General features: G+C 38.8%; 1 protein-coding gene across 1 annotated transcript in view; it reads right to left on the reverse strand.

Annotated features, from left to right (window-relative positions):
• MICALL1 (MICAL like 1) overlaps window positions 1-13,806 on the reverse strand; it is a 31,819-nt gene extending 18,013 nt beyond the window's left edge. Inside the window, exons 1-5 of the mRNA XM_075182968.1 lie at window positions 13,286-13,806; window positions 12,297-12,345; window positions 2,038-2,179; window positions 1,890-1,957; window positions 1,508-1,638 (exon numbers count right to left, since the gene is read on the reverse strand). Of these exons, the coding sequence (XP_075039069.1) occupies window positions 1,508-1,638; window positions 1,890-1,957; window positions 2,038-2,179; window positions 12,297-12,345; window positions 13,286-13,431 (536 nt within the window). The 5' untranslated portion in view covers window positions 13,432-13,806. The remainder of the gene's footprint in view (window positions 1-1,507; window positions 1,639-1,889; window positions 1,958-2,037; window positions 2,180-12,296; window positions 12,346-13,285) is intronic.
• Window positions 13,807-18,476: the final 4,670 nt, after the last annotated feature.

Here is an 18,476-nt window from a genome sequence, read left to right on the forward strand (position 1 = left end):
TGGTCTGAATCATAATCAAAGGCCTGTGGCTTTTGCCTCTGGTGTCTTTTATTGGCCAGAATTATTTATTTTTCCCCTGATTTCCATTGATAACAGTCTACTTTGAGTTACCTCCAGAATGGTTTTCTAGGAAATAAAAAAAAAAAAGCAAGACCAATGTGAACGCCAGTATTAAGGGCAACGTTGTCAAAAAGGCACTCTTACCCCCCTAAATAAGAATCCAGAGCTGCATCACTTCTCCTGGATCAGAGGGGCCAGAGAACCAATATCTGTTCTTTGCCACCAAAGCGCAGGCAAACATGGGATGCAAGTCTGAACATGCAGTGAAAAATGGCCTCCAACAAGCCCTGTGAATGGTCCTTTCATTATAACATAGGAGCTGTACTCACAAATCCACATCTTTTCTCTCTGGGCAGTTCATTAATGTAAATAAATAAAATGTATCCACAGGAAAAAGACCAGCCTGATTTATTGCATATCAATCGGTGTTTGAGGATAAACCAAGCAAAAAGCTTTGTGTATTTAAAGCTGCTCAAGCGCTAAATCTTATGTCACAAGAATGGGTGATGGATCTTTTTATTTTTTTAACTGTGAACATTAAAAAGGTGTCGCAAAGCTCTGCAATTAAACACACATATATAGCAGGACATAAAAGAGGTACCGCTCCTTGGCAAAATAATTCTGTCTCTCCTTGTGAGACTCAGGATTGCTCATCTGCCAACTATTTTCAGGAAGGCTGATGCCCAGGAAAACTTGTAAATAGAATCTGTGCCAATTGGGCTCAAGATGGAACTCACAGCCAAATATTTATCAAAGATATCCAATATTTATCTAGCAACTTGGATAGTGACTTTTTGAATGAACTAACCTATTCAGGTTCAACAGAAGCTTTGTTCTCAACTTAAAAAAATTAAACATATATGGGACCCAATATTGTTTACTAATTATAGTTAGGATAATCCTATTAGCAGAAGCCTCTTGGAAATGGTGGACGGCTTACACATATATTTACAAATGTATGCAACTAAGACTAGTGCTTTTATTGTTCCAAGGCAGGGTTTATATTTCAATACATTTTTATTGAGGTTTTTAAATTATGGGGTAGAGACTTTGGCCGTACAAAAATCAAGAAGCAACTGGTAGTGAACGAGGCCAAATTAAAATTGTTGCTTTTTGCTGGTTGGCAGCTAAGAACGGGGGAATTCTTTATTCTTTGGATTTTAGCTAAACAGATTTGATTCTTACATGTCAGAAATGAAGGCCTGAGACACAAAAGTGTCTGAGACCAGTTTCACCCCGTCTTCTGTAAGAACAGAGTATGGCAGAGAATACAAGGGTGCCCTCTTCGTGGTTGGGGAAGATTTATGCTAGCTGTCTGTGTATGCCAACCGCTGTTGGAGAAATGAATACTCTATAGAGCACAAAAACATTACATTTAAATAGATAACAAAAAAAGTTACAAAGAGGGAAAAATAGAACATGCAAAAGTAATGATTGTAACAGATACCTGAAGCACTGCCGGTGATAAAGCTTTCCCTCTGCCAGGTATCTTTGTACAAGGTGCACATGCTGCTGGCATAAGGTACAAGTGCTGCTCAGAGCTGCCCGACTGGCAGCACTGGTGGTCTCCAGGTTATCCTGAATATGAGGTCACATATTTAGGAATTATGTTACACATAATATTTCATGCCTTATTACTAAGCTACAATATTAACCCATATTATATGGGGATATAATGACCATACATTTGTAATCATGTTCATGACAATTTGGCTGCAATGACTGATGCACTGTAATATGGGATGTATTGCTATGTCGATTTAATCTCCATTTAATGGAGCATCACTTACATTGCTAGCAGAAGCAGAATCCTACCCTCTATTTTGTACCTGGGGAACTGTCTTTTGGCTGTTTTCAGGTTCCAGTGCGGAGGTCTGTTTTAGCTGAGGTACTCCAGCTGTGGAGGGAAAATAAAGGCGCGATTATGAATTACATTCTAATGGCCGACCCCCTCGTCACCACCATTAATGCTATCACCTGGATTGGAGTTTCGGAAGTGGTTGTAGAACTGAGATACGTAGGTCATGATACTGAGGCGATCTGGCACTTTCATGGACACCATGTCCTCTGGATCCAGCAATGCTGGGATCTCCAGCTCACGTTCTGCCACTTCAAAAGCCTGAATGAGATGAGGAAAGGCATGAACAGAACCAGAAGGGCAAATCAAGAAAGATATTGCAGCTTGAAGGGTTAATTTCTTTCTTAAACTCATGTCTACAGACTCTATCCTGCCTTACTGTTTTTCAGGCTAGAATTAGATATTTATGTTTGTGTTTCAAACCGCCTGACAGAAATGCAGTGTTGAGCCGATAACGCCCTAACTTGATTAAGGTATACAGGAAACACTAGGAAGGAAGTAGAAGGAAGACAGAATATAGAGCCACGCTTTTACGGAATAAGACAAGGATTATTTCTAGGACTGTGTTTATAAACAATATTATGAACGCAGCACTCTTTTTTAGGAAGTTTTACCTCCAGTTTACACCTCATATACAAAACTACAGAAGTGACTACATTAATATGTCTATGGTATTGTTCACATAAGTAAGCCAGTATGTATGGGATCAATGTCAGAATTCAGTGATAGTAGAGATTTTTGTATCCTATTATACACCAACATATTTCTATACAAGCAAAAGACATTAGGAAATATAAAAAATAAATAAATATTGAGGTGTTTAACTACCATCTGTTTTCACGGTGCTTCTCTCAGTATCTTAGGGCAGGGGAACACTTGTTTGACTTTACTATTACAGTGAAACAGTGTGAGCACACCTTATATTTATCACATATGGAGCACTCACAACTATGGTGAAAATTCCCTAATTAAAAAAAACTTTATTTAGTTAAGTGTAGTTTGAAAGGAAAAGGAACACATTAAACGTTGTGTATTACTAATGAAATTCTGTGTTGCTATTAAAGAATGACTGATCACCCTGGTAGTCATTTATGGCAAGGCATTTCTATTGAGGCCACTGTGAGTAGCAGACATGAAATCTGAGGCACATAAATGCCTAAGAGCAGTACACAGTGAATTTGTAGCACTTGCCTCCTCCTAACATCATCCTACTATAAAAGTCCAGCATGCCATGTTTTCTCATGGTTTAGCTGCTCTGTAGAAGCCAGCATAGCTAGCTGCAGGTTAAATTACAGCCTAATGCCAGTACACAGCTTCAAATGTATTATCCAAGCCATGCACAAGTGGTAAGATGTCAAATCACAGTGTAACCTGCCGCAAGTGGTGCTGGCTTCCGCACATCACATCAGAACCTCTAAGAGTGCACAGACACACCGGACTTTTGCACGATCGCAGGGGGTAAGAGGGGGGGGGGGTACCACCATTTCACCACATACTGCCCACTGGCAGTACATATTTATAATGTGTTTTCAGTTCTGGCACGACAGTTGCAATTTTGGGAGACTGTACCTTGCAGTCAGTACCATGTATGTCATCAAACACAGAATTTACAATGCAGTATTAAAATAACAATTACAATGTAAAATATTTAGCATACAATTATACCGACAACAAACATTAGTGTGATGGTGAAACTAAAAATATGCAATGCTGAACTTCCAATTAGGATTTCCGACTTTAAATGCTGCAGAGGGGCCATGTGAGCAGGAGGACCACTGCCTGGATGCAGTCTTTTCATTACGGCTTGTGAATGGTCTTTCTGCTCACACCTCTCTCAAATTCTCGCCCAGGGCTGTGAGAGATACATAGCAGTCCCAGGAGCTGCTCTGTGTAGCTGTTTTTGTACCATTCTCCAGCTGGAGGAGGGGGAGGGGATGGGCACCTTAGGAAAAATGTTTATAAGGTGGTAATGCAGCTGTAAGGTACAATTTTGCATATTTTCCATTGAGAAGTAATATAAATCTTTATTGTATTGCAGCAACACCACACTGGCTTGCATATGTTTTTAGAATAATATCAAATTCTATAGTTAAGGGCCACAGTCTATGGTATAATTGGGGTATTCAGAATAGAATGATAAAAAATAATTTCTGCAATCAATAGGAACTTTTACTAGCTTATAACGTATAAACTCATACACATGCATCCGGAGTAAGCATTTCTTTCATAATAATCACATATTTGCATTTTTTTATTTCTTTACCCGGATCCTACATATATAACAAATCACGTACTCATCTCTTTGCAAAATGGTTGATCTAAAATGTGAAACTTTCTGCAAACAGAATAACTTTTTTGCAATATTAGAAAGTAGCATTAGCCGCAAATGCAGGACTAGTGTCTGGGTTAGAAAACATATATTTGTGTGTACATGGAGATAGACACTACTTTGATTTGGATGTCCTAGATGGTGCAGCTCCCAAAAATAATGGATAATGGTGTAAAACCAAAAACATATACATATATATATATATATATATATATATATATATATATATATATATATATATATATATATATATATATATATACATATATACATACATACACACACATATATTATATATATATATATATTTTAACAGCATATTTATTGGTAGATAATGGTCTTAATGAAATGGTGAGGAAATCCTCATTAATCATGGAGTCTGGTTGCCCTTAGTCCATATGTATAAATGAGATATGAAAGAGAAATGTATAATACAGTATTTTTGAAAATAAAAGATTTCTAAAATAAGGAGGAATAGCTTTACAGCAAGGGTGATAGTCTACCAGCTGTTGTGGTGTGGACTCATACAGTAACCACATTTTAGAATACAAGGAAGTTTTATATTTAGAAATATAAATGAACTAAAATTAACAAAAAAAAAAAGCAGACTATTTGTGTCTATATATTTTATTCTGCCAAGAAAATCTATGTTTAAAAATGGTACAGTACGGGTAATGCAAATGGCTTTTTCATTCCTTTTTATGTCCTAGATTTATTTCACAATGGGATTTGTTGTCAATGTTATGTGTCTGTATGAGTAGGTCAAGAAAGCGTAGATAGCAAGGGATCAAAATGTGCTTTTTGCTGCTGGGAAGAGTTGGGCAGATATGAGAGTTCCTTGCTGCAAAAACAAACATGATGTGGATTCCAAATGCAAAACTCAGTATTTAGGGTAGATTTACGAATACTTCTAAAAATGAAAGTGAAGGTGTTGACCACAGGAACCAACTAGATTCTAGCTATTATGTATCTAGGACAGTCTATAAAATGACAGCTAGAATATAATTGGTTGTCATGGGCAATATCTCCACATTTCCTTTTTAGAAGTTTTAGTAAATCTACTCCTTGGTGTATTGCAGGACAGTATATTCAAATTACATTCAACGGCTGAGGAGTGTACATTTACCAGGTGTCAGCAGAGTTATTTGGACATCAGTATAATAAAAACATTAAAATGTAACACATAAAACACAGTCCTAGGGTATATTTACTAAACTGCGGGTGTGAAAAAGTGGAGATGTTGCCTATAGCAACCAATCAGATTCTAGCTTTCATTTTGTATAATGTACAAAATAAATGATAGCTAGAATTTGATTGGTTGCTATAGGCAACATCTACACTTTTTCAAACCCGCAGTTTAGTACACCTGGCCCCTAATGTTTTTCTTAGTCTGCTGACTTCTTTAACACGTAAATGAGGCTGTGCACTTTAAAGTGACCTTTATACTTTTATGGATATGCGCATGAGGGACCACAAAGCAAAAAAAAAATAGAAGCACTTTCACGACTCAGCTCACAAAGGGAAAGGTTTGTTCCAAACCCTTTGGAGAAAAGAGGCAAATGAGAAGTGAAATCAGAGAGAACAAAGAAGAAAATGTTTGAAAAAAATATATATAATTACATATAGTGTAGTATTTTCAGAGATGTCTTTGACTTTAGGACTCATCATCTTGCATTTGTATCAGTCACAGCAAAATTTGTTTCAACTCATTCATTTTAAGTGGAGTTAACTTAAGTGTTAATTAAAACAATCTGTTGAGCATATGATTTAGAACACCCAGGATTGTTAACACAGTGGTGTATGGTTCAATCATTTTCAAGCATGCTCTTGTCCTGAGATCATCACATTTTACCATTGTTTATACGTAATAATTATACAACTCAAACAGTTGGCAATTAACCACAGCAAAACTTCAGACCATGTTTATAATAAGTTTATATATCACAACAAGCTGGATTAATTGAAACGTTAGCACTATTCATACTTCAAAACAGCACATGTAAAGGGCTGCTTGATAAACATTTACAGACAGGTCAATACATTGATTATACCATCTCCTCCACCTGTCACTATTTTTCGTCATTCCAACCGTACCTCTCCATCAGCAGCTTCACAAAAAATCTAGTATTAGTGGCTGATAATGCTTAGTCACACACACACTTTCCCCACCAACATCTTCCACTACTTTATGTATCAAGTGTTCCCCACGCCTCTTAGATTTTAAGCTCATTTGGAAAAGGTCATCTTCACCTTCTGTTTGATATCATTGCATGTAGTTTCATTTCATCTTGGTCCCATATATGTACAGCACTGGGAAATGTGCTATACAAATGAATAAAAGATGATGATGATATTATTATTATTATTTAATAATACTAACAATAATAATAATAATAATAATAATAGGGCACATGATAAAACCTTGGTTTAGGCTAATGTCATAAGGTCTTATTAGCTTGTAATACTCAAACAGTTATGGGCAACATGATAAATGTATAGGGTAGCATGTATAACCTTTTAACAGGTTGCACATTACTCAATCTCAGTACTAAGTACAACAATACATTTAATCAAAGAGACAACACATGTAACAGGCGCAACATGCCACCCAAACGCCCCACTCACCCAAATACAACCCTCAAACCTCCCCTTACAATGCTCATTCATCCAAAACATCTCCAAATACCCTTTTGAACCCCATTTACCCCAAAATGCCACTTATACCTAGCACTTGCCATGTTATATCCCTCAGCCTTTCCTCTCACTTGTTTAATAAGAGTTGGATCAGTGGGTGAAGATTGATTTGGCTAGGGCCGATGGGGCTTAAAGCAGAGAAAAGGACAGACGATATATTATATATATATATATTGTCGAAGTCAGCAAATTAGATAAAGTCATTTCAATTAATATCGAGCAAACTTGGTTGTCTTTGTCTGAAAATATGCGTAGAGCACGCTACGACGTGGAAGGGCGTATCCAGCCACAACACGTGGCAATAACAGTTTTTACACTTGTACACACACATTTGTAATTAGTACAAAGTAATTGTAGCTGCAACACATAGTTATTTATTTATGCATTCCTCTAATGAAGTGAACTTGGAAAAATATTGTTTTGTTTATTTTTTCAGACGTGTGCCTCAATAAATATAATTTTTATGAATCACTCAAATTTGAAAGCTCTTGTAGCAGATGACCCCAGCATGATCCCAAAATAAAAATTTGGGGACTTAACAATATAAACACTTTTTTAGATTGTTTTCAAAATGTAAAAATATGGCTTTTTTAGAAAATCAAAAATGTTATATATCATATGAAAGACCATAAAATGAGGTTTAGATTGAGACCTTGCCCAACATTCTAGCTCAATCACGTGATCTACAAATCCAATTTAAAAAAAAAAAAAAAAAAAGAGTGCACATATCAGCCTAAGATTTGGGGGGTTTTCTTTACACATATGGCACCATTTTTTATAACAAATTTAATTGAAATTAGAGAATGTAAAGTAGAATTTTTTAAAAAATCGTGTCGATTTGATGTGGAATGACTCTAAAATAAAATTACTGGCTTTGAAGGAATGAACATTATTTGTATGTCATACAGGTTTGAACATGCTACTTAAACTTCTGTGTTGTCTGCCCAGATGCACGCAAAATTATGGAGTGTGTCATAGTCAATTTATGATATCATCCTCTTGGCAAACCTTGCTTCTTCCACTCTGATACATGTTTTTGCACAGGCACACCCGGGCGGCTGACAGATCCAAAAACCTGTCTTTCAGAGCTTATATGAAACCAGAGGTGTTTACATTTCAAAATATCTTGTAATTTCTTTAACAAGCCAATAATAGGTATGGTTTTCTAATCTCCACAGAGTATACAGAGTATCAAGAAGTAACCCAATTAATTTCTTGAAAAGACTGTAATTTGCCAATCTTACAGGCATTAGATTTGTGTGTTATTTATGGAAGCAAAATGCAAAGATGTGCTGTGAATCATAACACTCAATTATACTTAAGCTTTACTCAGTCTAGTGTAGTCAGATCAATTTATGCTAGTAACTGGTTATTATGGGAGATGTAGGTGTTCAACTTGCATTATTATTATTTTTGTTTAATTAATCTGTACGTAGTATTGTCTGTGATTTAGAAATCTGGTGTGTGCACAAAGCATGATCATTAAGAAGGAAACAAAACATGCTCAAAGACACACCTCCTGAACTGCATGCTTTCACACTAGCAACACACATTACACCCAGGGCTTCCTTGTTCTGGTTTCCCCAGTACAGACCTATGGTTTGACAGAGGGAATTGAGACTCCCGACAATATGGCTTGTAGTTCCAATAACTGCTCTACTTTATCTAGCATCTAAAAGGAAACAACGGGTGCTTTTTCATATAACAGTAGTTCGTCAGTTAAAGTTAGTCTGAAAACCTGATACGTTCCTGCAGTACGCAATGTTGCCCCTACTGTTCTGTTTCCAATCCTGAGGAAGAACTCACACTCAGCACATATTGAATATGTGGAAAGCATCATCATCACCATTTATTTATATAGCGCCACTGATTCCGCAGCACTGTACAGAGAACTCACTCACATCAGTATCTGCCCCATTGGAGCTTACAATCTAAATTCCCTAACACACTCACACACAGACAGACAGACTAGGGTCAATTTTGTTAGCAGCCAATTAACCTACCAGTATGTTTTTGAAGTATGGGAGGAAACCAAAGCAAACACGGGGAGAACATACAAACTCCTCACAGATAAGGCCATGGTCGGGAATTGAACTCATGACCCCACTGCTGTGAGGCAGAAGTGCTAACCACTTAGCCACCGTGAAGGCAATAGTTAAACACACAATTGTCATCTATACAATATCAGACTTCCAGTACCAGAAAATACGTCTTCTAAAAAAACGTGTTGAAGACTATTAAGCAAGCTCATTTTATATGCATTTCCTTCAAACTGGATATCTGTTTAAACTCCAGCGTCCATTTAATTCAGTCTATTTGATCAGCTAGCAAAATGTGGTTGTGCTCTCACCCCTGTAGATGGCTCCCAGGGGCTGCCAAAAAGCAGCATTTTTTTTCCTGTACTCTAGCAGTTCTGTAATACAAAACCAGCATATAAGTTTTGTTAACCACCTTTGCCTCTTCAGAGGGGCATTGAAAAATAATTTGCTCAACTTGTGAAATTTTGACAATTGCTACAAGAATGAACAATACTTTCACCTGTGTCCAGCTGAGGGAAAGTGTTGTACGTTGGTTAAAAATGCTGGTTGCACAATTGACTTCACAAACCACAACTGAATAAACAGCCCTCTCTAATCTGGCTTGTCCATTCTGAGAAAATTGCCCAGAAATCACTCCTTGTGTGGCTCAAAGCTATCAAGTATCCAAAGAAAAAATGAAGTGGGATAAACTGGATTTCTGATCAGCCCAGCCAGGGACCACAAACTGTCTGTTTGTGCAGTCATTAGCCAACTTCATTTTCCGGCTACCCCATGGTCTGGTTGTTTCACCTGAGCGAAGGTTGGCCAGAACGGTCCAATATGGTCATATGGTGCACAATTTAGAGGCAGATCCTGTTTGATACGCAGGACAAACAATAGGCTTCGTTTGTGTGGGGGAAACTTACAGAGAAACTGTCACTTTTATTTTAACATGTTTGTTTATATAGTGCATCTGCACTAAGTAGATGTTATAAAACAAAAAATAAATAAATAATAAAACACAACAGCAGGTCCTCTTTAGGCAAAACTCGATAGGCTCATTAACTAATGTGATATGGATCAAATGTAGACAAAATTATGTATTTATTTGATTAAGAAAATACCCAGTATTGCAGCCCAATGACCTCTGAAGTAACTGTAGCTGGTCACACACAACCAGATCTATGAAATTTGGTCTTATGTGACAATCTGGCTACAGTCTATCGGGAAAGGTCAGCTCCATTCACTGCAGAGTGCGTTAGGTTGATGGCAGAAAATGAAGCAGCAACACAAATTAGTATTTGTCGCTGAAACATTCAAAAAGAGGATTGCTGTATGTATATGGAGATGTCCAAGGTGCATAAAAATGCAGAGTTTTATCCTTTACAATAAATTAACATCATTTGGTCTGATGTCAGGTTTATTTTTCTATAGTGCTGGCTGTATTGCTATGAATGTATGTGGATATTGACAGGAAACTAACAGAAATGTTTACTTCCGACTCAATGTATCCTACTTGGGCAGAGCAAACCTCCTGAAGATGATATCATTCCCACGATTACTATATCCACTGCAAACATTGCCACTCCTTCTAACACAAAAAGACGCTCAAAAAATTAATTATCTTTTCCGTAAATTTATTTGGAAAAAGAAGCGCCCCAGGATTAGTCTTATTAAACTGCAACAACCCAAGTCTAATGGAGGCATAAATTTCCCGGACATAGTACAATATAGTCATGCAACTCATTTACGATACCTGAAGGATAGGTTAATGGATCAAAGTACCTTTACCAATTTAGCAGTAGAAAAACAATTTCTCTCGGAAATTCATTTAAAGGCTTTTCTTCACCTACATCACCAGGAGTTGCCCCCTCATACTCTTGAAAACCCTCTTATTGTTTCAGTTCGAAAAATTTGGCATATACTGAGACATAAACGTCATCTTAATCCCTATAAATCTATACATTTACCGTTTATCAAAAACCCCGCGTTTCAGAACGGCATGGCGGCTCGCCCCTTTACTATGTGGGAGAGGGAAGGGCTACAGACAGTGGGACAGTTGTTGAGTAGGACTGGAAGAAAGCCACTCCGCCACGCGGAGGCTCTGGAGTTGTTCCCATTTTTAGGTCCATGTGGTCTTTCTTTCATTCAGGCCCAGCATTATGTCCGAGAGGTAATATCGCTCTTCTCATCAGTGGATTGGGATAACCCTCTTGATACTTTATTATTAGCTGTTTCCTCCAAGAGAGGAGCGATCTCGTCCAACTATGCTTTTCTGAGAACTATAATAGATCACACTAAAATAAATTCGGGCCTGAGTGGATGGTTGCGCCATTTCCCCCAATTAACAGAGCAGGCGTTGCTGAAAGGATTGGCCACTTCGATAAAGCTCTTCCCAGCTTCTATATACGCAGAGATGTTTCTCAACATATTCCACAGGGGTTACCTCTCGCCACATCGTCGATACATTATTGGTCTTTCAGCTGATTCTAGATGTCCTAAATGTGGTGAAACCCAAGCAGATCTATATCATTGTTTATGGGCATGTCCTTTGATCAAGGCCTTCTGGACCTGGGTATGGAGGTTTGCAACTGCAGATTTAGTTAATTATTTGCCACTTACTCCCGAATGGGCAGTATTGGGTATTTTGCCTCCTGATGCACGAACCTCTGTAGGAGGTAGAAAGTTACTTATGGCAATATCTGCAGCGGCTAGGAAATCGATTCTCCATATGTGGATCCAGAACGCCCCTCCAACACTCGATTTATTTAAAGAAAAGATGTACTTTCTCCTGAGAATGGACTGGCTGGAGGTCTCTCTCCAGAAGAGTACCCTAACTCGCAAATTTTTTGAGACTTGGGAAAGCTACATTGATATCCTACCCTCCCAACTACGAAATCAACTTTATGAATGCTTTCACCAGACATTGTGGTATGAAACAAGGGTGCTTCTCCGAGACCCTCCAATTATTGTACGAGATGATGGGGCGGGCCTGTCCTCTCCCTCTGGTCCCTCCGCACCTTGATTATAGGTTGGGGGAGGGGTAACTGTAATATTGCGAACACTCCTCTCATTGAGGGAGGGCGACATATTTGCTCTCATTACAAGTGTTATTACATTGTGTCATTGTCCTTCTCTGTGTTACAGTCCTATAATATACTAATATCAGATATATATATCCTGGAATATATGTAGTGAGGTGTTGTCAAACCTCCTCAAGTAAAATCCATTAAAAAATGTAACAATAAAAAAAAAAAAAGAAATGTTTACTTCATGATGCCATCATGCAGAATACACTTCACAATTCACTCCAACCAGCCCCCTGCTCACAACTCACCAGCCGGTTGTTCTCGAAGACATTTTCTTTTGAGAGGGAATCAAAGTCTCTGAGGGTGAAACGAGAGAGGTACACATGAGTATTAGAGGAAGGAGGATGAAAGCAGGGATTGTATCCCCCTCAGCTCAGAGCAGCATGTGTGTCTGTTACAGCACATAGACTTTTATTAATGTTAAACACTCATAAAAAAAACTAATAGACAGGTGGGTGCTACAGCAACTGTGTACTGCTAGAGACATGCTGTCAAGCTAGGGAGCGAGGACAATTTCAAACTCCCCTCAAAAAATTATATTCTCTCAACAGCCAAATATACTGCAAAGTATTACCAAGTTAGATTAGAAAGCAGCTGTATAGACCACATTGCAATGCATCTTCCAAAAATTAAATATATATGATATAACTAGATTTTGTTTACTAATATATAACAAATTTGTTAGAAGAATGTGAAAACGTACTCAGCAAAAATGAGTTTCAATTGTTTTGTATGTAATAACAATGATAAAGTACAGTATCACTTCCCAATAACCCATGAGTATGAATCAGAGGCACGCCAGCCTATGTCTCATAACCTAGGTCAATTAATAAGAAAACAAAAATGCATATGTAACCCATAAAAAGAAATATACAGGTAAAGAGTGTAAAATTGTAGGAGTAAAATGTAGACTGGAAAATATTTAATTATAATTAATTAACCCTCTCATGTAACAAATGCATTAACAAAATAGTTATGTTTCAAGTTAATTACTTCATTATATTCAGTGAAAATCTTTATATCCATTAATTAGTATAAATTAACACAGATCACATATTATCGTATCTAGACAAACACCAAACATTAAATTACCAATAAAGAGTTAAACTGAGTTATCTGTCTGATAATGTTAAGGTGAAGATGCTGGTCCCAGTGTCCCTTTAGTGAAATCTTATAAGTATTGTAGTTTCTTCTGACAGATGGCAAGCTCTTGGACCCAGAAAGGGGAGGTACTCACATGAGGTCAGGTCTGTGGCGATGTATAAGAGCACAGAAGGCCAGCCCATCACGAAAAGAGGAGCTGAGGTCAGAGATCCGGACATCTGGGTACCCCTCGCATTGAAGGGAACACCACTGTTGGAGGGTCTTTGAGGCAGACATCATTGTAAGCCCTACTACAAGTACAGCAGGGCTGCGGGGCCAATGCTGACCTAGGTCGCAGGAACAGTGAGGGCAGGCACGGTGACAGGGGAGGTCAAGGTGAGGGGGTAGCACTAAAAAATGGGCAGCGTCATCTGAGACACTGGCAATACAGCAATGAAGGGGCAGTCACAGTGGTTTCTATGGAGCTGGGTACTGGGAGCACAGACCAGGGCCTAGCAGAGAAGACCATATACCAGCTGCCTGGTCTCAGTACGGGCCCTCCGGTTCCTGGACGCCTGGTGTTACTGTCCCAGTATCGGGTACTCTCCGGAACCCTCCCCAGGTCTCTATCGGTCGTTCCCGGGCGGTGTCTGTCTCTATGCTGTCCCCGCCTCTCCCCTCAGTCCCTCCTCCCAAATAGGGGGAGTAACATCTACAGAAGTGACTAAGGCTGTACATACAGAGCTGTACACAAGTACAGCGACAGACGCTGCGGGGAACTGGTACAAGTCTGAATAGGAGTATTCACCTTACTAAGGAGTACTTCCTGCTTCTATATATTATCATCATCATCATCATCATATATTTATATAGCGCCAGCAAATTCTGTAGCACTACAATTGGGATCAAACAGTAATAATACTACAATAAACAATACTGGGTAATACAGAGAGGTAAGAGAGAGCCCTACTTGCGAGCTTACAATCTACTTTATATGTTTTTGTGTTTATAACGTTATGTGTTTTGCAAACTTAGGGCCTGATTCATTAAGGATCTTAAATGAAGAGGATTCTTATTTCAGTCTCCTGGACAAAACCATGTTACAATTCAAGGGGTGCAAATGAGTGTTCTGTTTAGCACACAAGTTAAATACTGACTGTTTTTCCATGTAGCACACACATATCAACTTTAAATTTCAGTGTACAAATAAGCTATCAAGTATTTGTGTGCTACATGGAAAAACAGTCAGTATTTAACTTATGTGCAAAACAGAACACTCTTTTGCATCCCTTGCAATGTAACATGGTTTTGTACAGGAGACTGAAAAAAGAATCCTCTTCATGTAATATCTTTAATGAATCAGGCCCTTAGTCCTTTAAAAGTGAACCTAAAGGGGAAATTTAATTAACCACAAAGTGCAGCAGGAGCCTTGCGCCATGTGGGCCTGCTTACTGCTTAATACAGTACTGCAATCTTCAGTTATTTTTGCTGTCATTTCTATAGAGATTTAATTCCCCTTGAAGCAACTGTGCTCATTTCCAAATATTAAAGGACCCAAACATCAATGATTTTTCTTTGCATCTCTATGGGGTGCAAATGAAGTTACATTGCCATGGAGTCACTTCATGACCACAGAAGGTACTCCATGGCACATCATGAGAATTACCCCCCCCTTTCCCCCTCCACATGAGCAAGGCCATCTCTTACAATGGGCAGGTGCAAGGGGGGCCCGTCCGAGGCAACGCTGAAAAAAAAAATATCCTGCAATAAAAAAAGAAAATACTTACGTCAGCTGGCGATCCGGCTCCCTCCTTTGTCCCCTCTTCCGTGCTGTGCTCGCAGTGAATGTTGGGCGTGATGTCACACCCAACATTCACTGCAAGCACAGAACGGAGGAGCGCAGAACAGAGAGACTCGGCGCGGAAAAAAGAAGAGAAGGGGATCGGATTTAAGGTAAGTTAATATTAAGTTTATATTTAGGGGCCCCGCTGCACTGCATTGCCCGGGGGGCCCATAATGTAGTTAAGGTGGCCCTGCTTAGTTTTCATTTTAAGCTAGTCATCCAGGTATATTTTTACATAACTATACATGGGGATAATTGGGGTACAGAGAAAAGCATGGTCATTTGGGCAGCATAATTACACATAGAAGAAACTGTGATGGCCAGTAATGTGACACAGTAGGGCTGATTTACGAACATTGCATTTAGGTGCACAACTTATACTGAACCACAGTATCAATACAGTCTTTATCTGTCTAGCGCAGAGTACAAAATGAAAGCAATTGTCTGATTGGCTGCTCTGGTTTATTACAATTTTTTCACTGGAATAAGCATTAATGACATGGATCTTTTTGTTCATAATTGCCATATTATGCTTGGCTTTTGTTCCAAGTACAATCACTACAGACGTTACAGTGTAGCGATTTTATAGATGTGTATGTGTAAAAATAAAATAAAATATATAGTGTGTGTGCCTTAAAAGTGCATTTAATAGTGCTCTATGTAGAATGCAAAAAGATATTGGGGGGGGGGGTGGTGTATTAATCATAGTTTCTTCCAGCCTGAACTGAGATATACAGAATCTGGCCCTGGAACAAGCATAGTGCAGTCTGAAAGCTCACCTTGAAGGGATATTCAGGCTTAGAGTTTGCTCCTGGACCAGCTTCTCTATGCCCCACAGCTTGTATGGGCTGGAAGAACCGTAGCCCGTCTGCTCATAACTCATTTTTCTTGATCTAATAATAGTCTGCGCAATAACACTATCAAGAATTAAACTTCGATTGCAATACAAGCCTGGTAAACTATTGAGTATTTTAGTTAAAGCCACAAGTACATCTGTCACATGTTTATCAAAATTCACAACAAACTCATCAATCCAAGTTCACTTTAGCATTTGTCAAGGCAACATTTGCACCGTTACGTTTGGAGGGTGTAGCCATCTGCTTCAACTTCCTTATTATAGTACTGTTCTATACTAATTTCACTATTACTTGAGGGTTTTTGTTGAATTTTCAAATTGCATAACAAATTAAATGAAACTACATGGAAGTTGTCATATGCGGTTTTATTTTTTTTCCCTCACTCATCTGCTGTTGACTTCAGTTATGTATATGTTGCATTGTATGACAACAATAGGCTTTCGTAATTCTGAAATAGAAAACCAGAACATTTACGTGGGCTGTTTGCCAAGGCCATGATAATATCCACCCCATATTTTAAGATGAAATCACTTATAGGAACTTCTTCCCACTTTTTTGCATGAGGAGTCTGCATTAAGAGAAAATAAACACTTATTAGTTACAGATTTGATGTTGAAAAAGAAAGGACTGTCTTGGACAAATGAAAGCTGAGGACATAATGCAATTAGCTTATGTGACTTCCTGTATGTAGCATGAGACTTCCATTCATGTGACCAAAAACAATTTGTCATAGTAACAGATGCAAGACAGCAAAACTTCATCTTTGTCAGACAGTAGCACAACACTGGAACAGACAGTTGTATGTCTATCTGGTTCCCACTGGGGGCCATTGTTCATGAGTCCTGCAACCTGTTGTGGTTTGTAGTGTAACAGAAACGTGTATTGTAGCCCTAAGGCAGCACAAACTACATATGTTTCTGGTCATATCAATAAATATCATCTAATGAATGCAATTTAAAATAAATTGTAATATTCCTAGATATAAAATGATCTTATTTGCTGTATGTGTTTTGCAGTAGAGAATCTTCATAGACATGCAGTAAATAGGCGGGGGAGGATGGTGACATATCTGGAATTCTATACTCCCACCTGATTTTGTATACAGAGAATGATTTGTGCTTGGTATAGCAGACAAGGACACAAATGAAATGAAAATCATAAAGGCTGTAAACCGTACAGTGTTTGATAAACGGGGCAATAGAGCCACTAAACAAGTCCAACGGATTTCTCCTACAGATAATTTGTGTCCTCTTGTCACATAAGTTATAGAGAGCCTAAGGTTATTTTCATATAATTGCAAGCCCTATAGTTGTTTCTAAGCATAAGGTGCCTTGTGTGAACTTTGGCTGACTTTCTGTTTCCTCCAAATGTAGTAGCACGAACCGGTCACTAATCAAACCTGTAAGATAGTTTTAACCAATTTAAGCCTTGGCACCAGGGGCGGATTGGGAACTTAAAGTGGCCCTGGAAAAATTTCTGGAAGTGGCCTCGTGGGCGGGACCATATCAACTGTAGGCGGGGCAAGCACAAAAGGAGGCGGGATTAGTACAAAGTCGACTATGCCACCAGAGGCCTGTAAAGTGCTAGACTCCCCTTTACATAGCACCCTTCATCCAACATTCCCACCCATGGGACAAACATGTCCCTGGGCGGGACAGAACACTAAATCAGGACTGTCCCGCTAAAATCGGGACAGTTGGGTGGTATGATTATTGGTTCACCCACATAATGGCTGCCTTCTCTGTGTATGAGTGATGGGTACACTTTGACTAATACATAGTAAGTAGGACAATATGAGCAACTAAATTTAGCAGTAGTAAACCAGTAACAGAAAATGTCATCACAATATATAGTCATGGCCAAAATTTGAGAATGACACACATATTATTTTCACAAAGTCTGCTGTCTGTTTTTATGATGGCAATTTGCATATACCCCAGAATGCGGGATCGAGGCACCACCAGTGCATAGCTTTCTCAGTATTGGCAACACACAGTGAGGTGAAGACATTTGGAGGAAGTCCTGATGTCAAGAAGGCCAGCAAAGAAGCCACTTCTCTCCAGTAAAAACATCAGGGATAGAATGATATTCTGCAAAATGAACAAGGAATGGACTGCTGAGGACGGGGGTTAAGTAATTTTCTCTGATGAATCCCCTTTCAGATTGTTTGGGGCACCTGGAAAAATACTTGTCCAGAGAAGAAAAGGTAAGGACTACCATCAGTCCTGTATCATGCCAACAGTAAAGCATCCTGAGACCATTCATGTGTGGGGTGCTTCTCTGCCCAATGAGTGGGCTCACTCACAATTTTGCCTAAGAACACAGCCATGAATAAAGAATGGTACCAAAACATCCTCCAAGAGCAACTTCTCCCAACCATCCAAGAACAGTTTGGTGGTGAACAATGCCTTTTCCAGCATGATGGACACCTTACCATAAGGCAAAAGTGATAACTAAGTGGCTCAGGGATCAAAACATCAAAATTTTGGGTCCATGGCCAGGAAACTCCCCAGACCTTAATCCCAGTGAGAGCTTGTGGTCAATCCTCAAGAGGCAGGTAGACAAACAAAAACCCACAAATTCTGACAAACTCCAAGCATTGATTAGGCAAGAATGGGCGGCCATCAGTCAGTATGTGGCCCAGA

This window comes from Mixophyes fleayi, chromosome 8 (genome assembly GCF_038048845.1).
Source record: "Mixophyes fleayi isolate aMixFle1 chromosome 8, aMixFle1.hap1, whole genome shotgun sequence".
NCBI classification, from domain to species: domain Eukaryota; kingdom Metazoa; phylum Chordata; class Amphibia; order Anura; family Limnodynastidae; genus Mixophyes; species Mixophyes fleayi.